Here is a 23,779-nt window from a genome sequence, read left to right on the forward strand (position 1 = left end):
TTCTACAGCTCTTCGGAGTTCCTTCTACCTGCTGGACGAAATGAAATGTTCCCACATTCATGAATTGTTGAATAAAGCCAATTTGATCTTTAAATTACTCAATTCAAGTGTGTTGTCTGACAACGTCAATGTACCAATGCCAAAGAATGGTACACTTAACAATGGTTAAAATGTAGGCAGTGATTTTCCCTGACCTTGGCCATAGAAACATTTTTCCAGATAGGTCCCCTCGGGCAAGGGAAAACCAAAGTGAAATTAAACTGTTTGGACTACGTCAAAATAAAAATCTTCTGCAGAGTGGAGGAAATAATCAGCAAAACTAAAAGGCAGCCTATGGAACAGGAGAAGATATTCGCAGACGACATATCCAATAAAGGGTTAGTATCCAAAATCTATAAAGAACTCAACATCAACCCCCCCCCCCGCCCCAAATAACCCTATTAAAATGGACAGAGAACCTGAATAGACATTATTCTGAGGAAGACAAACAAAAGGCTAATAGACACATGAAAAGATGCTCAACATCGCCAAATATCAGGGAAATACAAATCAAAACCACAGTGAGGGATCACCTCACACCTGTCGGAATGGCTCAAATCAAAAAGACAAGAAACAACAGATGTTGGCAAGGACGCGGAGAAAGGGGACCCTCTTGCGCTGCTGATGGGAATGCAAACTGGTGAGGCCACTCTGGAAAACAGGGTGGAGGTTCCTCAAAAAGTTAAAAATAGAACTTACCCTACGACCCAGCAATTGCACTACTAGGTATTTACCCAAAGAATACAAAAACACTAATCCAAAGGGGCACATGTACCCCAATGTTTATAGCAGCACTATCGGCGATAGTCGATGGAAAGAACCTAAGTGTCCACCGACTGATGAATGGATAAAGAAGATGTGGTATATATACATAATGGAGTAGTACTTAGCCATAAAATAGAATGAAATCTTGCATTTGCAACATCGTGGATGGAACTGGAGAGCATTATGCTAAGTGAAGTCAGAGAAAGACAAATATCACATGATTTCACTCATATGTGCAACTTGAGAAAACTAATGAACAAAGAGGAAGAGAGAAACCAAGAAACGGACTCTTAACTCTAGACAACATACGGCTGATCACCAGAGGGGAGGTGGGGGGGCGGGGATGGGGATTAAGGGGCGCACTTGTGACGAGCATGTTGTATGAGGCGTTGGATCACTGTATTGTACACCCGAAACTAATAAAAATGAAAAAATGACGGTTAAAATGATAAATTTAAGTTAAACATATTACCACGATTAAGAGAAAGGAAGTTATGTGCTCCTTTCGGCAGCACATATACTAAAATTGGAACAGCAGAGAAAAAAAAGGAAGTTATGACCCATTTACACTACTTTTCCTAGAATTCTGATTAAATACTAGATGTATGGAAAGCTCAGGTTCAAAAATATCTCATGACGTACTATTACTTTTATTTCAATAACTAAATCTATCTTTAGTCAGAGAAATCTATTCTTTGTCATATAACAGCGTCTGGAATCAGAATGACATCTATTTATATAGTTGATTGAAAAAAATAAAGAAAATTAACATCATCTTAGCACCATTAATTTACAATTTCTTGCCAGTCTCTAAACATATACATATAGAAATATACATGTCTATACCCCACTTTTGTGAGCTACGGTTTGCTCATCACTAAAATGGAAACGATAGTTGAATATTTAAATATCTCATTTCAAACAGTTCAAAAAGCAGTTGGAAGGATTAAGCATATCCATACATGCACAGTTATGACCTTCAAAAATATTACCTGTTATTATATCTGATATTCTTGGCTCATGAAAACTGGACAGATAACATTTCCAGGTGAGATATTAACATATATTTTAGTCTCATGGGACACAATTTAAAAAATGAATGGGGAATTTGGGGTCTTTTAGTGGGATTTTTATTGTAACTTTAAAAACCACACATTATCTGGGGTGCCTAGGTGGCTCAGTCGGTTAAGCAGGGCCTCTTGATTTCGGCTCAGGTCATGATCTCATGGTTGGTGAGTCTGAGCCCTACGTTGGGCTCTAGGCTGACAGTGTGGAGCCTGCTTGGTATTCTCTCCCCTTCTCTCTCTGCCCCTCCCCTGCCCACTCTCTAACTCTCTCTCTCAAAATAAATAAACATTTTTAAAGAAGCATTATATAAGAAAAGACTATTATCTCAAAGCCCTTGGCAGTTATCAAATGATCATTTTGGCTTTTTGATAGAGGGCAAGTTCTAATGATGTTTATTTAAGGAAGAAATGGAAGTTAAAAGAAGAAATCCCCCTTGCCCAAGGGGGTTTTTACTGATAAGCCTCTAGTTACCACATCATTACCAGAAACACCAAAGAAAAGTAGTTTGTCATCACTAATTTTTCTCTTAAAGAGAAAACTCTAAAAGACTCTAAAAGATACGGAGAAGTTGCTCTGACCTACAGATCTTTTCAGACTTTTAGGACCAAGATGAAAGAATTTTATTGTAATCTCTCCATATTATTTCATGCATTAATAAGAAGAAACAGCATATATAACAATCTGGGGGATTCAAGTAAGATGCCAGCAAACTTTGAAACCGGAAGGGTAAACATTGAAAATGCCACTTTTTCTCAGGTGGGACTGATTTATACAGTGTGTGCAGCCAGGGTGTCTGACTGGACTCTCCCCTGAAATCAGAGGCCTGAGTCCTATCCCTCTGCCCACTCTGGCTCTTTATGAACAAGAACATTCCAGGAGGGAGATGGGGGGGTCGGGGGAGAAGGGGGAGTAGAGAGGGGAAAGGGGAGAAGAGGGAGAAGGGGAAGGGGAGGAGGGGAACGGAGGGGGGAGGAGGGACAGGGGAGGAGGAGGGGAAGGGGAGCAGGAAGGGAGGAAGGGGCCAGGAGGGAAGGAGGGGGTGGGAACAGGAGAGGAGGGGAGGGGAGGGGAGGGGAGGGGGGAAGAGGAGGGGGAGGCGGAGGGGGACAGGAGGGGTGGAGCACACTGCAGTGTGGGCACCTCTCTGCAGGGTGGGCGCCCGGGCTCCCGAGGGAGAGCAGAGCACCCCCTTAACTCGAGCGGAACTACCCACTGAGGTCAGAGAGGAAGTCACGGAACGAACGCCTCCTCTGCCTGCACCGCTGACACAGGCTGAGGACCGAGCACGTAACAGTTCAAACCACAATGCTACAAAACGCTGCTTTTTAAAGTCAAACTGATTTTTCTATCCAAATGTCTTTTTGTTTTTTTCCTTTCCACATTCACAACCTTGTGCGTGAAAGTTGCCCAAAGGACGACGTCTGCCTGATTCTCCGCTCTTCCTCCTAAACCTCTACATTTATGCCAGAAAACCATTCTTTAAACCACCCCCCCCCCCCCTCCGCCACAAATATACTACACGCTCACGACAGAACATGTGGAAACACAAGGCGGAGGAGAGAAGCAGTCCTGGACGCCGGGCGGCTCCCAACACCGTCAGGCGGGCCTCACTGCTGCCCGGCAATGTCCACACTCACGGCCAGCCGGTGCTGTTCTCCTGCTGGACAGAACGTCACAGAACGTGGACATCACACAAGGCCGCCCCGTGACCAGGACGGACCAAGACAAAAATGACACAAACAAGCCCTGACATCACCGTGTCTGAACGCAGACACGCGCACACAGGGTCCAAGCCACAAAATGGTCAGACTCCCCCATCCTGGCTAACACGTGACGGTGGCTCTGTTACCGACCTCAGTGTCCCCGCGGTCTACCCTCCCTTGCAGGGACATCTGAAGACAACCCCTCACATGTCACCTTTTCAAGGTGACTCGGGGCAAAGCCCCTTCCCATCTCCGCAAACCTACCGCCGAGGCAGAGTGCTGACCTCACTGAGGTGAGCCGCTCACAGCCCTCCCGGCGGCTGGCGGTCAAAGTACGTGGCTGGTCCAGCGACAGCGGGCGGCTGGCGGTCACGGTGTGCAGGTGGCGGGCAGTGTGCGTGCGACCGGAGGTCACACTGGGAGACGCCGACAAAGCCCCCTGGGGGTGCGCCCTCTGCATTCATACGCGGACGCGGCCGGGCTATCTTCCCTTCGTTTTCCTCCCTCCTCGGGAATGAATGAATATGCTTGTTGTTTTATAAACATCATATTATCCTTTGGTCTGGAAGACAAGCCCCTCAGCGGTGAGGCCTACGTCTTAGGTTTTAGGGTCCTCAGAGTTCACACGCCATCGGGAATATAGGTAGTTTACGATAACGCAGGCTAATCCTCTACTGTCTTACTTTCTTAGTAATTTTACCTTTAAAGTGGGGGGCTTTGAGCATGCGCTCCTCAGTCTGAGGACTAATTATTTTGGCAAACAGCACTGAAAATTCTAGATGAAGAAGTGTCCAGTTGTCCCCCGGTGCCAAGCGCCACACAGAGGACGAAACACACCTGAAACAACCGTCGATCGAGGCCCTGAACGCCACCTGCGTCTTGTCTGGCACACGCACTCCGGTCTCCGCCCTTAATGAGTGATATCCCAGGGGCCAGTGTGAGTTATCACATCATGGCCACTGCAGGGACCTGTGGGCACAAACAGCGAGCGCACGCACATGCTCGGGGGTGCTTACATCCGTACACAGAGGCTTTGACCAAAGCAAACAAAACCTCGGGAACGCGGCTCCCAGACAGAGCCGGGGGCGGGAGAGAAAGGCCACACGCTCGTCACCATACTCACTGGACACACAACCGCGGCAGGGTCCCCTGGTGTCACTGACGCTTTGGGTCGGATAACTCGTGTCGTGCCCCGTAGGTGGTCCGGCAGCACCATCACCCCTGGCCTCCGCCCTACATAAATGTCCCCAGACGCTGCCCAGGGGTGGCCGGGTAGACGGAGAGCCCCCGGGACGAAGCGGCACATCTTCATGTCTCTGACCTGCAGCCACGTGCTGGTGGCAGCCAGAGGGCTGCCGAGAACTCGCAAGCTCCGAGCCGACTCCAGCCTGGAAAACCCCCGGGGAACCAGAACCTCCAGCAGCATCGCCTCCTCGTCCCCGGACCCTCATCTATTCAGCGGTCTGAGCAGAGAGTTCACCCTCCTCGGTGTCTGCCCCTCGACTCTACGGTCAGTCCAGCATCCTACGAAAACCGGACACGGTGCTCACACCCACGTCCTCTTTGCTGCGCCCGACACGGCCCGGGTTCCGGTGAGCCTCACCGCACCACCTCTGCCTCCGTTTCCTCCGAGCGGTCTTCCAGACTGCTGTCAGTGGGGGCCTCGGCCCACAAAGCGGGCCCTCGCTCCTCTGTCGGGAGGCGGCCGCACACGCTGCTCCCTGCAGTTGGAAGCAACGGCCCAGAGTCTCCCTCTGCCAGTACAGAAGGGGGGCGTCCTTCCCCCAGGCGGCCCTGCGGCACCGGGGGCACGGCCGTGGGGACGGGCCGCGCTCTGGGTGGATAGGGCAGGTCCAGGTCACCACACGGGGCGTCCTCCAGGACGGAGCCCACTCGGGCGTCCCCGTGAGGGTGAACCTGTGCCAGCTGGGCTCCCTCTCCCACGCCAGGCATCAAGGACACGACTGCAAGGCAGCAGCAGCACCTGGCTCCCGGCAGAGCGGGAAGGGACGGAGGCGGGAGCGGGCCTCCCCACTGGGACAAGGAGGCAGCAGGGCTGGGGGTGGCGGGCGGAGAGAGGGAGGGAAGCACGGCGGGGAGAAGGGACGGGAGAAGGGACGACGGAGAGAGTTCGGGAGCACGGGCGCAGTGTTCCTAGTGCTCCCAGTGTCCACCCGGCACAGTGACCACGGAGAAAAAGGCAGAAGCCAAAGCGCGGGACCAACGGTAAGAGAGACAGAGCAGAAATCAGGCGCCTGAGAGAAGGAAAGCCCAGCGCAGGAATCAGAGGTATCCAGACGTCCGACACACAGCCCCCTGCCTGCAGCAGCTTTGGCACCCCACACCCAGAATGTGCGCCCACAGCCGGCAGACCACCAGCGGCAGTGAGGCACCCGCCGCCCTTACTCAGCTTCCCAAATGCAGACCAGGCAGAAAAAGCAGATCATCCCCCAGGGGGGAAGAGAAAGCGCACAGCGGCCTCAGACATCTTTACAGATTCAACGTCCCAAAGGCATTTTGCAGAAACGGACGCGCCTGGTGGCTCAGTCGGTCGAGTGTCCGACTCTGGATTTCTGGTCAGGTCCTCATCTCAGCGTTCGTGGGTTCCGGCCCTGCATCAGGCTCTGTGCTGACGGTGCGGAGCCTGCTTGGGATTCTCTCCCTCCTCTCTGCCCCTCCCCTGCTCACACGTTTCTCTCTCTCTCTCAAAATAAATAAACATTTAAAATGTCAAATCACTATGCTACACACCTGAAACTAAAATAATATTGCGTGTCAACTATAACTCCGTTAAAAATAGATAAATAACACGGGCGCCCCACTGGCCCAGTCGGTGGAGCATGTGACTCTCAATCTTGGGTCATAAATTTGAGTCCCACGTTGGGCATGGAGATTACATAAAAAATATATATGCGTATAAATAAAAGTCAAAAAATAATTTTGCAATTTCTACAAAGACCAGGAAGAAAGACTGTGTGACCAAGAAAAACTCAATTCCGGCTACTATGTCATAAGTATAGTAACAACCAGCAGACATTCTTTAAAAGACTTAAAAAAACTTTTTTAATGTCTATTTATTTTTGAGAGAGAGACACAGAGTGTGACCAGGGAAGAGGCAGAGACAGAGGGAGACACAGAATCCGAAGCAGGCTCCAGGTTCTGAGCTGTCAGCACAGAGCCCGATGTGGGGCTTGAACTCGTGAACCATGAGATCATGACCTGAGCCGAAGTCGGCCACTTAACCGACTGAGCCACCCAGGTGCCCCAACAACCAGCAGGCATTCTTAATCAAAGAAAGAACTCAAGGAACATAGCAGAATGAATAAACTATTAAAAAATTTTTTTTTAATGTTTATTTTTGAGAGAGAGAGAGACAGAGATCGCGTGAGTGAGGAGGGGCACAGAGAGAGGAAGACAAAGATTCAGAAGCAGGGTCCAGGCTCTGAGCCCCAGCACATGCGGGGCTCGAACTCATGAACTGAGAGATCATGACCTGAGCTGATGTCGGTCGCTTAACTGTAGATGTAGAGTTTACTTAAAAAGAAGAAAAGAGGGACACCTGGGTGGCTCAGTCAGTTAAGCGTCCAAATTCGGCTCATGTCATGATCTCATGGTTTGTGAGTTTGAGCCTTGAGTCAGGCTCTGTGCTGACAGCTCGGATTCTGTGTCTCCCTCTCCCTTTGCCCCTCTCCCGCTCACACTCTATCTCTCTCTCAAAAATAAATAAACGTTAAAAAAAAAAAAAAGAAGAAAAAAAAGACGGTACACATCAGCATGGAGGACAGACTCAACACTGTGGTTTCAAAACTCAGTTTTTCTCTGGATATTTATAATGAGCCTGTATTTATTGTCCAAAAGTTTCTATTCCATTTCAAATCCCTCTAAAGAAAATTTCTGTAAAGTAACAATCAAAGATCTCAAAGAACAAAACAAAACACCAAAAAAAAAAGGGGGGGCGCCTGGGTGGTTCAGTCAGTTAAGCATCTGACCTCGGCTCAGGTCATGATCTCACAGTTTGTGAGTTCGAGCCCTGCGTCGGGCTCTATGCCGACAGCTCTGAGCCTGGAGCCTGCTTTGGATTCTGGGTCTCCCTCTCTCTCTGACGCTCCCCCACTCACACTCTGTCTTTGTCTCTCTCTCAAGAATAAACATTTAAAAAAAATTTAAAAAAAAAACATTAAAAACAATTTTATATAAAAAAATTAAAAAAATAAAAGAACAAAACAATATGATCAGAGTAAAATCTCAATTATATCAGTTGAGCATTTCACTCAAAACTTAACAAATATCCCTGTCATTTTAAGCAAATAACAAAGAATGCACAGTCTCTTCAACGATCAAAATCTGTCTTTGGGAGACACAGCCGAGCAAATATTGAAAGCGACAGATGCTAGTCTGTATCTGCAACGAGACAAACACACCCAAAATACGCCATTTCCTGTACTCACTTGGGTGATGGTTTTCAGGATGGCCAGGCGATCCGCTGGGGGCGGCAAACCCACAAAAAGTGTTTTGTCCAGGCGTCCTGGGCGCAGGATTGCAGGGTCAATGATATCTGGAGAAGAACGGAGAATCAAGACTTCATAAAACAGAATCTTTTTAAATAATACAATTAACGTGAGAGGTGGAAAGAGCACTTTTTTTGAAAAGAAAAAACTGATAAACTAGACTTATTAAAAACTCCTGCTCATCAAAGTATATCCTTAAGAAAAGCCCACCCACCTTCCTGGCCGAACCCGCTTGGCTCCAGGCCTCTCTCTCCCCTCTGAATGGGCGCCTTCTCCTGACCCTGCCCTCAGTCAGGGCTGAGGGGGGCTCCTCACTGGTCCCGTGTGTCCACTTCCCCGCTCTGGGACCCTGTGTGGTGCCTGCAGAACTAGCCCACATCTGTCACCACGGCAGGCAGGCCCTCAAGACCTGACCGCGCCCTTTCTGGTGCCCTCTCTCATATTCTCCTTGACTCCCACACCCCACTGACCAGACCTCTTGCTGTTCCTGAGACAACCTGAAGCCTCAAGCCTCCTCCTCTTTGCTCTCAGTGGTTCCTTCCTCTGAAACACTTTCTTCCTCATTTACACTACTGGAATTTTCAAACAAGGTCTCCTCCAGGAAGCCTTCCCTGAGTCCCCCAGAAGAAAGTTCCACCCTCCTTTGTGGCCACCATATTCTTGGTAACGGTAGCAAAGAGCAAACCCCAAACTGCCTGACACTGAAGTTCATTAGGAACAAAGAGCCCATTTCTTAAGCCTAATCGCTTCTAATGGTCCCTTCACAATAAGAAGACCTTTGTTCGTGTACAGACACACCTAGAAATGATGGGACTCGTGTTTTCTAATGCACGTATTGAGACCTAACCATTAATTTATTCTTCCATAAAGAAGCAGAGTTCTTTAGAGCCGAAATTCTGATTTTGTTTAGTTTTGTTCTTCAGTTACCTTGGGGAAGCTAAATACTTCATTCAGTGATTTTTCAATGTTCAACAAGCTACTGGACTTTCAAGATGCGAGGATAAACTACTCGGAAATGGGGAAAGAACGATTACTGCACAACACTCGCGGCATCGTGATGCAGCGCTGCCCCGCGCGCCTGGGCGCCATCTTACTCTACAGGGCAAAGGGCCCCACACATTCAGGGGCCAGGAGACCTCTGCAGTTTAAAAACTTACACGGGACCCCACTGTGACCTTTCTCTCCTGCTCTTCCCTGACCCCAAGAAAGTGCAAGCACGTTCTGTGTGCTCTGCTTTCTTCTACTTAACACAATTATCCACATTCACCTAAGTTCCTGTGTGTGTACTTATCCTGTGTTGCGGGCAGTATCCCACTGTATGGATACGCCTCGATTTCAGGACAGAAAGAAGTATTCATTCTTCAGCTGATGAACATGTGGTTTCCAGTTCTGGCCCACCAGAAGCACACGTGGACATGTGTTTGCGTGAGTTTCTCGTTCTCTCCGGTGAGTCCCTCCGTGTGTGGCAACATCACACTGTAGGATGTGCTGGTCTTAAAGAATCCGACAGAGCGTTTTCCAAATTAGCTGTGCCATGTTACATCCCCTACAGTTGCTTGTACAATCTTTCTAATTTTAGTTCTTTTTTTTATTTCAGAGAGCGAGCACGAGTGGGGCAGGGACAGAGGAAGATATTCCCGAGCAGGCTCCTGCCCAGCACAGAGCCCGATGTGGGGCTCAGTCCCATGACCGTGAGATCACGACTTGAGCCAAAATGAAGAGTCAGATGCTCAACACACCGAGCACCCTCCCACCCCCCCGCCCCGGTGCCCTGGTTAATGTAGGGTTTGTAGTAGTCTCTCACGGCGGCCTTCACCTGCATCTCCCTGACGACCAGATGCCGAGCACATTCCCATATTTATCTGCCACCGGGATCCCTACTGCAGTGAACGTCTGTGCGGTCCTTAGCCAATTTTTCATGTTTTTCTTTTGCTAAGTTTTGAGAATCCATCGCATGCTGCAGATACAGATCCTTCATCAGAGACACATTCTGTAAATGTTGCCTCCATGTCTGCGCGGCTTGTCCTTGTGAAGAGCAGCTCAATTTATCCTTTTGCTCTAAAACACTGTGCTTCTGATGTCATACCTAAAAGATCTTTGCTTAGTCCAAGGTAGAAAACACTTCTCCTCTGCCTCCTTCCAGGAGTTTTACAGATGTGACTTTTCATTGGTCTTTGATTCATTTTGGGTTAATTTTTCATGTGGCTTCTAACAGGTTAAAGGTTATTTTTCCCACATATCTCACTGTCCCAGCACTATTTGTTTAAAACGTTATTCTTTCTCTACTGCATGGCCTTCGTGTTCTATAAAAACCCAATTAGCCAGACCTTCTGCCTCCGGGACCGGACGACACCCTATTCTGAACTCAGCTCCTCATTACCGATCAACCATGAGCTCCCAGGTTCGTCAGAATTATCCCACCGAGGTGGAGGCCGCCGTCAACGTCCTGGTCCACGAGCACCCGTGGGCCTCCTACCCCTCCCTCTCTCTGGGCTCCTATTTCCACCGGGAGGATGTGGCTCTGGAGGGTGTGGACCGCTTCTCCCACGAGTTGGCTAAGGAGAAGCGGGAGGGTGCTGAGCGTCTCTTGAAGGTGCAAAACCAGCACAGCAGCCGCGCCCTCTTCCGAGACGTGCAGAAGAGGTGCCAGGATGGGGGGGTGAGAGCCTGGATGCCACGGAAGCCGCCCTGGTCTGGACCAGGCCCGTTTGGATCTACACGCCCTGGGTCTGGCCCGCGCAGACCCCCAGCGCCGTGACTTCCAGGAGAAGCACTTCCTAGACGGAGGTGAAACTCATCAGGAAGATGGGCGACCCCCCGACTCACCTCCGCAGGCCGGCTGCCCCCCTCCCCAGGCTGGGCGAGGCCGGCATCTCTTGGAAAGGCTCACCCCCCAGCATGACTCGGGGTCTCTGGAGCCCAGCAGCCCGTGAGGGGCCCCTCCGGCAGCCCCCGGATGCCAGGGCTGGTGCCCGAGCCTCTCTCTGTGGCCACCAGGCAGCTTTGCAACACCCTGGAGCCTGCTCCCGAGCCACGGACCAAATGGAAACAGGAAAGCTTTTTGCAGCAGGAAACAACAACAACAACAACAACAACAACAAACCCCAAAAAACTAATCATCCAGATACGTGGGGGAATATTTTTATAGGTATTTTATAGGTAGGTCCTATCATGTTTCAATGATCTGTAAGTCTGTGTCTATGCCAATACCAAATGGTGGAAACATCTTTTAACTTGAATATACAAGTAGATATTAAAAGTCAGAGCTGCATGCTCAAAAATGAAGCCTGATGTAAACAATCCCAATCATAATTAGGAGGCACTTAGTTTAGGAATTTTATAATCATTTAATATCTCTAACTGACAAGCACCATATTTAGTTTATTACAAATTTATTTATTAGTTTATTTTAAGGAATTACTTACTTCATTTCGAGTAAAAAGCACCCTGAGCACTTTATTATTTTTTTAAAGATTTTATTATTTTTTAAGTAATCTCTATACCCAATATGGGGCTTGAACTCATGACCTCGAGATCGAGTCGCAGGCCCTCAGACTGAGCCAGCCAGGACCCCCACCAAGCACTTTATACAGATCTTACTATGGGATGGCAAACTACGCTCTATCAAAAACTTTTCCAAAATTCGATGCATTACACCATCTCTCAAAGAAAATCCAGTGCTGTGTGTCTAGAGCTCGTAGGTACCAATCAGCTTCTTACACTTTAGAGGACGATAAAGGGAAAAGCACTCTTAGCGTCCTCTAGAGGGAAAGAGGGCAAGGAATGGGCGTTGTAGAAAGTGAGAAGCAGGCGCACACCGGCACCTCCCTGTGACAGAGAGCCATCTGGGACGTGACGCACTTCACAGACGCCCCGATCTTCTCCCATGTCCTCCCCGAACGGGGCAACCATGCTCTCTCCTGCCTTGGTTGAGGCCAGCTCATCCTTCCAGTCTTTCCGGCCGAGACCTGGAGGCGCGGCCGGGCTCCACTCACTCACGTCCACAGCCAATCCATTAACAGGTCCCGCCAACTGATGACGCTTCCACACCCCAGCCACCAGCTGCTGAGAACACTAACTTCTTGCCCTGGGAGTACTGCTACAGCTTGCTAAGTGGCTCCCCACCTCGATGTGGCACAGATGGGAGTCTTCAGAGTCAAGATAATTCTCACGTCCGCAGCGAAGAAGTCAGCCCAAATCCCACCGCTGCAAAGACAAAATCCGCTCACTCGCAAACAAGGAGGATGCGTGAAGAGCCCTCCCTTCCATCCGCCGGTGAGGAAGCACCGCTCTCCCACCGAGTACCAAAAAAAGCTGACGTTTAAGAGCTAAAGGTAGTGACTTCCAACTTCAGGAAAAACTCCACCTTGCTGCAGACGGACCCCCGATTTTCAAGAGGTGCCCCAACAATTCAACGGGGAGAAGATGCCACAAATGTGCCGAGGCCGGTGGACGTCCACGTGCGAAAGGGTGAATCGGGACCCCTTCCTCAGAGCACACAAACATTAACTCAAAATGAGTCTAAGATCGAAGTGTGAGCACTGGAAGCGTAAAACCGTCACCACACACGGGGGTTAATCTTTGTGACCCTGAATCAGGCAATGAGTTTTTGAGACAGGACACAAATTGCATGTGATTAAAAATCTATAAATTGGACTTCACCAAAATTTCAAACTTTTGTTCTTCAAATTACACCATCGAGAAAGTGAAAAGACAGCCACAGGCTGGGAGAAAATACACGCAAATCATACACCTGGCTGTGGATTTGTATCTGGAATTAGTCATTCTTTAAAAAAAAATTTTTTTTTTAGTATTTGTTTATTGTTGAGGGAGAGAGAGACCGAGCACGAGTGGGGAAGGGGCAGAGAGAGAGACACACACACACAGAATCGGAAGCAGGCTCCAGGCTCTGAGCTGTCAGCGCAGAGCCCAACTCGGGGCTGGAACTCACAAACCGTGAGATCATGACCTGAGCCGGAGTCGGCCACTTAACCGACCGAGCCACCCTGGCGCCCCTAGAATTAATCATTCTTACTGCTCAACGACAAGGCATGACCCAACTAAAAAAAATGGGTGAAGGATTCAAACAGGTATTTCTCGAAAGAAGACACTACAGTAAGATACTACCTCACACCCACTGGAATGGCTGTAATCAACTAGAAAGGTTGTAACAAGCGTTGAGGGTGTGGAGACATCCGAACTCCCACACTTGGCTTTGTTATAATTATCGGCAGGAACAGAAAACGCTGGGCCTCTCTGGAAGTCTGGCTGCTTCCTGAAATGTTAAACACAGAGTCGCCATGTGGCCCACAGGCCCCACTCTTAGGTATCTACCTCCTGACAAATTATGATATACGGCCACACGAAACCTTGTATGCGGAGGTTCACAACAGCCCTAAAGTGGACACGACCCAAATGTCCACCGGCTGGAGAATGGGTGGAACGTTTACGTCCACACGACAGAACGTCATCCGGCAGTACGAGGAACGGAGTACTGACACCGCCACACGGATGTGCCTTGAACACAGGACGTCGAGCGGGAGAGGGCACACCCCACAGCCCACATGTGTGACTCCACTTACACACGGAAGCGGAGGCCTAGGGAGACAGTGCTGCAGGTGGGGACGGATGGGGAGGGGCAGCTAACACGCACAGATCCTCTTGAGGGTGACAGAAATGTTCTCAGATCAGGCTGTCGGGATGGCTGTACAAGTCTGTTAATATCCTCAAAACCACTGAATCGTGTACTTAAAATGGGTAAAATTTATGGCATATTATAGATCTCAATAAAGCCATTTTCTTCGAGACTTAGAAACTAGACTAACAAGACCATCAATACTATGTCTATGAAAATTACCGCAAGATCAGACGACCTTCACGGAACAGGAGCAGGTCTCTTCTTACAATCCACAAAACAAATACTGAGTTTTATTATTTGCGGGTTCCTGAGAATCAGCAGAAATGATGCCAGGGCCTAGGTTACTTTTACAAGGGAAGCCTTGTGCCAAAGGGCGAGATACACAGGTCGGAACACGGCACCAACTCAAGGAGAATTTAACAACGATCCGGGGCCATTCAGACTGGACACAAAAGGGAAGGTTTTACTTGGAACTTTAAGTGGCTGAATATCTTACTGTGTGTAATGGAATAAATCTCTTCTTTGTTGCCAGCCATCGAGTCGCCTGACAAAAAACTACTAAGGGCTTATCACGATGGATAGAGACTCTGAACTAGGAACTTTCTCTCAAACATAAAACCGCAGACCTAATCCTTGTCCAGAAGTTTACACTTCTTTGTGTCATAATTTACAGATTTAATTTTTCAACAGAGCTGCGCGGACAGCAGAAACCCTTTCTGAATACCGTGTTGCTACTGTAGGAAACAGACCCCCGCTGAGCAGTAGAGACCCTACCCGGTTGGTGTGGCTATCTGGGTACACCTGTCTGCAGGAGTGTTTTTAACCAGCGGCACAGAGGATTCAGTGGGGACAGACAGTTCCTCTCTGAGAATGTCCTTTACAGGAGATGACAATCAGGGCATCGGTGGTCTTAGTGGACTTTGTCCAGGGACCTTCATCTCCTGGGGCTGAGCACAGGGAAGCGGAGTATTTCCGGGACAGGGGGTGGACTCTGGTGTGCCACACATCACACAAGGGACATCACAGGTCTTGAGAGCAGCGAGGTGGGGGGGATGGGGACAGAACAATTCTTTCCCTTGTTTTGTAGAAAGCAGCACCTCACAAGTTAGGGGAAAAAGAGATGACAGAAATGGAAAATAGGAGAGGGGCGTCTGGGGGGGCTCAGCTGGCTTAGCCATCCAACTCTTCATTTCGGCTCAGGTCATGATCCCACCATCTGTGTGATCGAGCCCCTCGTCAGGTTCCGTGCTGACAGGCATGAAGCCTGCTTGGGATTCTCTCCGCCCCTTGCCCGCTCATGCTTTCCCTCTCTAAATGAATAACCTTAAAAAAAGAGAGAAAAAGTCTTCCAAGCAGAGGGAACTGACGCCCTACCTGTACTGTTAGGGCATTCACACGAAAGCAGGTTTGTGTCCAGAAACCATGAGGGTGGGGGTGCCTGGGTGGCTCAATCAGTTAAGCGTCTGACTTTGGCTTAAGTCTTGATCTCACGGTTTGTCAGTTCGAGCCCTGCGTCTGGCTCTGTCCTGACAGCTCGGAGCCTGGAGCCTGCTTTGGATTCTGTGTCTCCCACTCTCTCTCAAAAATAAACATTAAAAAAAGAAATAAGAAAGAAAGAGAGAGAGAGAGAGAGAGAAAGAAAGAAGAAAGGAAGGAGGGAAGGAAGGAAGGAAGGGAGAAACCACGAGGGCTGGCATGAAGTGGCCCAATTTACAGGTATTGAAAGAAAAGAGTTCTGTCAACCCAGAACTCCATATAGGCTTCAAGAAAGAAAGAACCGGAAATCAAGGCATTCTTGGATAAATGAAAACCAAGAAAATTCGCCGCAAGCTAAACACACCTAAAAGAACAACTAAAGGGAGTTTCTGAAACAAAAAGGAATGTCGGAAAAAAATTAGGAACATCAGAAAAGAAAAATCGATGGGAAGAGCAAAAATTTGGAAATACAACAAAGCCTCCTTTTCCACTTAAGTTTTAAAATTTTATTTGACAGGGGGCGCCTGGGGGGCTCAGTCAGTTAAGCGTCTGACTTTGGTTTCGGCTCAGGTCACGACCTCACGGGTCATCAATTCCAGCCCTACATCGGGCTCTGCATTAACAGCTCGGAGCCTGCTTGGGATTCTCTCTCTCCTGCTCTCTCTGCCCCTCCCCCCACTCACACTGTCTCTCTCTCAAAATAAACAAACAAACAAACTTCAAAAAAATTTCATTCCACAGCTGAGGCAAAAATAAGAACGCTGTCTGAGGAGGTTCTGAGACAGTGGAGAAGGGACACGGAGGACAGTCCCGAATGGGGCTGGCGCAGGAACTCCAAGGCAGGCCGTGCATGCACTCCTTGCTGGAACTGGCAAAAGAAATGCTGACATCAGTAAACAGTGAGAAGCTACGTGTATGCAGTTCTACAACCGCCTCATCCACAAAAAACACTCTACAAAGAGATACACTCAAAAATAACAGGTAAATCAAAATGAAATTCTAAGAAATGTTCAAGTGACCCACAGGAAGGCAGAGAGAGAGAGAGAGAGAGAGAGAGAGAGAGAGACAGAGACAGAGAGGAAAAGCACGTGCATGTCAGCAGAGGAGGGGCAAAGAGAGAGAGAATCCCAAGCGGGCTCCTCGATCCCATGACTCCAGGATCATGACGCGAGCCAAAATCAAGAGTCGGACCCTCAACTGACTGAGCCACCCAGACGCCCCTCAGTCTGTACTTTCTGATTAAGTACTTATTTCCAAATTTCTGAATTCAGGGAAACACCCAGCAGGCAAAGCATCCCCAGAGGGAACCGAAACTACCCCTTGAAGCAACGGGGACTGTCCTGTCCCAGCAAGACCCCACCCACGACTGACCCCAAGACGATGACCAACCTTTCAGTGCCCACCAACTTTGTCCCACACTTTCCTTTCTGAACCTAGACCTTTGCTCAGCACTTTGGAGACAGTCTTTTGGGATGCCAGCCTCCCATCTCCCTGATGGGGTTTTGGAGTGGTGGTGGGGGTTCCGAGCTGATGGCCAAGTAAGAATTCTTGAAGACGTCTTTGGTACCAAAAGGGTGATTTTAGGAAAGCATGGGGACAGGACCCATGGGGAGGAAGAGCTGCACTGGGGTAGTGCAGGTGACAGCTTCTCTACTGTGGAGTTGGGGGCAGCCCAGGGGAAGTTTCCAGTGGGACTTCCATATGCTAAGGAAGACTCAAGGATACTGGAGACCTAGCTCTTGTCAAGCTAAGATTGTTTTTCCCTCCAGCAGAGTATTATCACTAAGACAGTAGGGAGTCCCTGGAGATTAGGCTATTGATAAAATTGCCTTTTCCTTGTAATGTTACTGAGATATTTATAAACTGATGGAGACTCCATCAGTCAACCGTGTGTCTTCTATCCTGTCCCCAGTCCTTGGGCAGCCAGGAGGGCCTGAGGAACGTCACACACATCCCACCCGGGCGGGCGGCTTGGGGGAGTCGGCCTGCCCCGTGCTCCCTCCTCATCCCTGGCGTTGGCCTCGCGGAAATAAATTCCTTTCCTCTGTCAGCAGGACTCCCTTCTCTGCCTTCGATTTTGTGCGTTGCCAGCGGCAGCAGCTGGTGTGTCTGGGCCCCAGCAGCCAGGTGCTCTCGCCCCTTACGCCCTGGGTACATGTGCTCACGTAGCACCTCTGCAACAGCCTTCCTGGACCATCATCTCTAAGTCAGCCCGCACCCCCCCCCCCCCCGCCCTCGCCCCCGCCAAGTCATTCTCTACCCTCTTAGCCAGTCTGTCTCTTACGTACCCAAGTTCCCCAGCCCCAAATCACAGTACACACAAAGCATTTTTCCAAACTCTTAGCCTTTGAATTCCCAAAGCCAAGCAGGACCAGGCACACGGTAAAAACTCCATAAATACTTGATGAGAAGAGAAGACGTGCTGAGAAATTAAAGAGTCTTACGCTGACCGGTGGGTCTTCAACACAAACGGAAAGGTGGAGCTACACCTTGTGCGATCACAGAGCGCGTCAGGAAAGAAGCCTGTGTGCGAAGAGTCAGAGCGGCCGCAGGTGTTCGTGCCCTGCGTCCCTGCCCCGGAACCTCAGCCTCCCCGCTGCTGTCCCCCGGGCGCCGCCTCTAGCAGGAATGGCAGCCTCCACCCTCGGCTCCTGGAACCCTGCGGTCACGTGAGAACGAGGATGCGGGATCCCGCCAGCGGGAGCCCACGCCACCAGGAGAGGCGACGCTCCGTGAGGAGGGGACGGAGATGCCGAAGCGTCACCACGGAGACGGTCCTCTGGCCCCGCCACTCCAGCTGATGGCACCGGGATCGGAGAGGAACCTCTGGACAAGCCCTTCCGGAGTCCCCGACCCACAAAATTGTGGGTCAGAGCAAAAATGGTGATTTGAAGCCGCTGAGTATGGTGGTAGTTTGTCATGTGGCCAAAGCCATCAGGTGGGAAGAGATTTCTGGAAGCGGGGAGAAAACAAGTCACAAACAGAATGTTGCAGGACAGCGCACTAGGGAAGAGAACCGCCACAGGCACGCGCACGGGTGACACGGATGACCCACGGGGCCGTTCTTGGATTTCTGTAGGCAGCAAGGCAGCGGGATCTCTTCCGCGGATAAGGGGACGGGGGAGGGGCAGAGCGGAGGAAACAGGTTCAGGGACACCGGAAGGGACAAGACACAGGTGCCCACCGTGTTCCTGTCTCCCTCACCATGGCTGAAGTCAGCACAGGCTACTGTACTCAGCCCGGGCTTTCACAGCTAAGAATCCGGAGAGCTGTCGAGAATTCAGAGAATTCAGAGGTGAACAGAGACCGGGAAAGGACACGCACCTGCACTGTTTGAGGCGAGGATTCACGTAAAACCCAGGGACACGGAGGGACCTGTTACGTTCTAGTCCACAGAGACTAAGCTAAAGATATGTGTTTACGATCACCAAACACGAAAACGGCGAGTGCCAGGTGAAGACAGGATGGCTTATCGCAGACTACGGTGTCTTCTCGAAATCTCTCAGAAAAACTCTGCGTCTACCAGAAAACGCAGGGTGTGATTCTGCACAGAGATCTGTGAGGTTTTCCAGATTCCCCCGGGGACAGCTGTGAGTGTAGGACCGCGGGACCGCCACCCTGGCTGTCACCAAACGTGCTCTTGGCAAGAGGCAGTCGTTACTGAACAGCTCCTTGCCACACGCCGTGGGAGACACACTGCCCTTTACGACCATCCTGCCAACTGGCGTCATTATCCTGGAAGTAACGTGTGCCCAGAGCGGAGGTGGTGTAACCAAGAAGGCTTCTGCTCTTTGTCCTCGGTTCCTGTCAGAAAGCTTCAAATAGCCTCGCCATTCCCCAGGGATGGGAGTCTTTGCTACGCTAATGACCAACTCAAGGTCGGCCCAAGATAGTAACTTCAGGATGGGCCAGTTGTCAGAAAGACCAAGCCCGTGGTTAGAGGGTAGAAGTGGGAGTCACATCTCTGGGGAGACGGTTCAATCGCGCGGCCATCGACCAACAGTGACTAAGGCATAAAACCCCAAGGGAAGCTCTGGGCGGCAGAGTTTGGGAGCGTCCTGCTGACGAGCACACCGGTCTCCCAGGCTGGCGTGTGCCCTGGCTCCAAGGGGAGAGGGCCCCCGACGTCTGCACTGCCCCCCACACCTGGCCTTGTGTGCATCCTTCACAACAAACAGCAACTAACTCAAGTACAGTGAGCCTTGAACAGCATGGGCGTTAGGGGCACCGACTGCTCCCTCTCCCCAGGCCCGCACGCTCAAAAGTCTTGTGTAACTTCTGATTCCCCAAAACACTACTAGTGGCTACTGTTGACTGGAAGCCTTACCGGTAACGTAAAAATTAACACACGGTGTGCACGTTCTCTGTGTTATATGCTGTATTCTTACCATAAAGTACAGCAGAGAACAAAAACATTACGGAGGCCATAAGGAAAATACGTTTATAGGACTGCACCGTGTTCACGAGAAAAAGCCGCGTGTAAGTGGACCCACGTAATTCAAACCTGTGTTGTTTAAGGGTCAACTGTACGGTGCTTTCCTGCATTCCTTTAACTGTCGTGGCGAATTACTGAACCTGAGGGTTCACCTGTAGCTGGCCGGTCAGCAGCGCGAGGGTCCTGGTGGCAGCCTCGCCGGCTCTGACACCAGCTCCGTGTGATCAGTGTCACACGGGTGACACAGGTGCTCGGCCGGTGTCACACGGGTGGGGGTGGAAACAGAACCGGTAAGAGAACAAGAGTTGTAGCCAGGACTCAAACCCAGGTCCGCCGGATTCCAGAGACGGTACTTTACTGCCGTCAAAGTACAAACCTTCATATATTTCCGTTTTCCATTTTAAAATGAAATCGTATATATTTCACGGAGGTTTTACCTTTCAAAGTAACTTACAAGACCCGAAAGACAAATTCTGTGAGCTTGACGGTGGCAGACAGTTAACACCAGTGTCCACGCGGGGTGGCTACGACACAGCGGCTCACGAGGACGGCAGAGTAGTTAGCAACAGGAAGAGACTCTGGGACCCTCAGTAAGAGCCGGGTGCTGACATTATGGGCCTTTTCTAAGCCCCTCGGCTCCGCTGAAGCTCGTAACAACTTTAAGTAACAGTTACTGCAGGGATGGTGACGTGGTCCCGGTATAAAACCTCGTGACTCTATCTTCAACCTTCACATGAAGTGAAGAGCCTGGTCCTTGTTTCCTATAAGCTTGGGAGAAACCGCAGGACACAAATTCTGATAACATCTGTGTGGTCAAAAGCGGACACTGGGTTTTCTGACAAGACAACCTTCCGAGGACCAACACAGAAAAATCCCCCAAATCTAAGCAATAAAACTTTTTTTTACTATCACTTGCATAAAAGCTTCCTAAGGTTTTATTTCAACTTACGAGCCAACAAGGGATTTCCTAAACTTAACCCTCCTCTAGTGGCATGAATGTAAATCCCGGTGTCGTGGAGCGCTGACAGTCATGGGGAGCACCCCCTACCTGGCCGGTTGGTGGCCGCCATGATAAAAACCTGCTGCCGCGCTTCCAGCCCGTCCATCTCGGTGAGCAGCTGGTTCACCACGCGCACGCTCGCCCCCGTCTGAAAGGGAATGAACACACCTCCATCAGTTTCCGATAAAAAGAAAACCGCATCGTCATTCTTTTCCATACAAAGTAACGTACCAGCTAACTTCAAGAAAGCTTCTGTCGAGAGGTAACGGCCATTATTTTCTGAGTGGTCGCTACATCCTGGCACTGTGCAACGCAGGGGCAGGAAGTCCCCGGAATCGTGTTATCCACGAGGAAGCTGAGGCTCGGAGAGGCCACGTGTCCAGGCCTCACAGCCAGACAAGGGCAGGCCTGGCTGATCTAAATCTGGTGCCTCCAAGTTATTCAAAGATCCAATGGCTACGGGGCACCTGGGGGGCTCAGTCAGTTGAGCGTCTGTTGGTTTCGGCTCAAGTCATGATCTCATGGTTGTGGGATGGAGCCCTACATTGGGCTCTGCACTGACAGCATAGAGGTTGCTTGGGATTCTCTCTCCCTCCCTCTCTGCCCCCCTCCTCGAGCACACATGCATTCTCTCTCAAAATAAATAAACTTAAAAAAAAAAAAAAAGAAAAGATCTAATGGCTGTGGGGAATAAGTTTAGGAATTCCCTGAGCTTGCACCATGGGTTAACAAGGAATAAAGAATTAGAAAGTCACAGGGTGAACACACCCAAGTTTGGGTAAACGAGATTAGGTAAACGGGGCAAAGGCCCCCAGTATAGGACAAAGGTATAGGAATAGGAAATCTCAAGATGAAAACATCCAAGATGAGGTAAACAAGATTAGGTATTCAGGGCGGAAATGCCCCCCAACTTAGTACAATAGCAGAAAGCTGCTTTCACAGGAAGGAGGAACCAAAATAGGTAAACAGGTAAACAGGACTTAAGACCACCGCAGGGTGAAGTTGCCCAGAGCGGATCTAATTAGCAAAACAAAGGTGCCTTGCTGACCCTGAGGTAGCATGCTCCTTTCTCCTTTCAGTCCCCTAGGCCAGTTTAGGTAAACAGAGGTGGGGCCTCCTGTCTGCTGTAAACAACCTTCCACACAGCCAGGATTTTGTTTTGTATTGACACGAACCCTAACACAGCATATCTCCAAAACCCCTTTCCCCCACGCCCATGAGTTAATGTTCAAGACTCCACTGTCTCTTTGTGCACGTCCAGTCCATCACGCTTGTAAGCCTTCTGATCCAAACAAAGACGGAGCAAGGACCCTTACTCGGGGCTCTCCTCTCTTCCAGGACATTAGCCTCTCTCGCATTTTCAATCCTGTGTCCCCGTCTCTTGCTGGACAAGAGAGAACTCTACATCCAGAGTCGCAACAGATTTCCTACTGGGCAAATGCAGACTCAGCCTCACGAGAGCCCCTGGGATGTGAGATGTTCCAGATCTTTGGACTGGGCCACGAGGCTTCTTCCCAGAGGCACACAAGCAGATCTACGGCAATACCTAAGGGAAAGGTCCAGGGCGGTGGTGGACACAGGGGAACTCACTCTGACACAGAAAGGTTTTAAGTGCCCAATGGAAGAAATGAGAAAAGTAGTGCTGTGTATGTGTGGCGGGGGGAGGGGGGGCGGTGGGATTACTGCGTTTCTTCAACACAGAGGCGGTAACAATTTCTCCAGAAAAGAAACGGTGCATGTCACCACTCCTTGAGGACACAAAGCTAATATGTCAGGAGATGCACATAGTGACAATCCTGACTCAGAACAGTAAAGCAGCCCCAGACACCAACCAAACACGGTCCTACCTAAACCAGACAAAATCCTCAGAATCAGCACAGGAATGTGAAAGGCACGTTTTACTATAACAAAATTATAACATTGTACGTAATAAAAAAAATTAAAGGTAAGTGAGAAGACTGGGAAAAACGTGCCAACACACACAATCAGACAATGGATTAATTTCTAGCACACGTAAAAGCTCCTATAGATAAAAAAGAAGTTTTAATAGCAAAAGGATCAAAGTAGCCGATCAGGCAATTTCTAGAAGATGAAATACAAATTCACTGAAGACAATCAACCTCACTGATAATCAGGGACGTGAATACTAAGATTTAATGTCACGTTTGACAATAAAACTGACGAAAGATTAAAAGATGGGTATTAGCCATTGCTGACAATACTGTTGGCAGGCATATGTATCCGGTATTTTTTTGTGAAGGATGATTTAATGTCAGCTCCAAAACATAGTATGTATAGGTCCACATACGTGTGCACAAAAGCATGTGATTAGAGTGTTATTTCAGTTCTGTTTGTAAGAAAAACAATTAGAAACAATGTGAATGTCTAAAACAGAATTATTAAAGAAATCCTTCTGTTTCCAGAATGTAGAACATTTATGCAATCGTTTAAAAATTAAGTCATTAAGCACATGGGAAAATCATCAAGATGCATGACCACATTCATATAAAACTCTAAACCATACATGTTTTTAAGTTTATGGAGAAAGTTGTAGAATAACAAATACTACATACGAAACTGAGTGAAAACCTCCAAGGAGAGTAAAAGAGGGAAATGGGAAGAAGGACCCTTGATCTACTAACACGTGTACTAAATTTGAGTTTTGTCACAAGCGTGTGTCCATGCATAACTCACGCGCTAAAAAAAGAAATATGTATTCCCATTTTTCTCCCTATTTCTCTCCTTCAGAATCCCCTTCAGGTGAAAACGTCCAAAGAGAAGAACACAGGTACTGGAAAATGGAAACACGTGTTAGTAAACATCCAAGAACGAGCGAGAACCCAGACGTCAGAGCACGGTTCGTGTGGCCACAGACCTCTCTGTGGCAATGGCCGACCAGCCGCGACCCACTCACTGCACCTGTCCAAAGTCAAAATCACCAGCCGTTAACAGGCGGCTGCAAACCAACACAGGGGCTGTTGACAAATGAAGGGTTTATTCGGAACCAAAGACAAGGAGATAAATAGGAGTCAACTCCAGAGCACAACATGCCTTGACCAGCCGGACAGAAAGGGCAGTGCTTTGCTCTGGATCCCCCACCAGATTCCAGGATCTGCCAGCCGGCGGGGTGACCTGGGAAGGACCTCT

The 23,779-nt window shown here is 49.4% G+C and overlaps 1 protein-coding gene across 3 annotated transcripts in view; it reads right to left on the reverse strand.

Annotated features, from left to right (window-relative positions):
- The window catches only part of NVL (nuclear VCP like), an 89,165-nt gene that overhangs the window by 22,093 nt on the left and 43,293 nt on the right, over nucleotides 1-23,779 (reverse strand). For all 3 annotated transcript variants that reach the window (XM_042924501.1, XM_042924504.1, XM_042924502.1), the window contains 2 exons: nucleotides 20,681-20,780; nucleotides 8,024-8,130 (listed from right to left, as the gene is read on the reverse strand). In XM_042924501.1, the coding sequence (XP_042780435.1) occupies nucleotides 8,024-8,130; nucleotides 20,681-20,780 (207 nt within the window). The remainder of the gene's footprint in view (nucleotides 1-8,023; nucleotides 8,131-20,680; nucleotides 20,781-23,779) is intronic.

Source organism: Panthera leo, chromosome F3 (genome assembly GCF_018350215.1).
Source record: "Panthera leo isolate Ple1 chromosome F3, P.leo_Ple1_pat1.1, whole genome shotgun sequence".
Taxonomy (NCBI): domain Eukaryota; kingdom Metazoa; phylum Chordata; class Mammalia; order Carnivora; family Felidae; genus Panthera; species Panthera leo.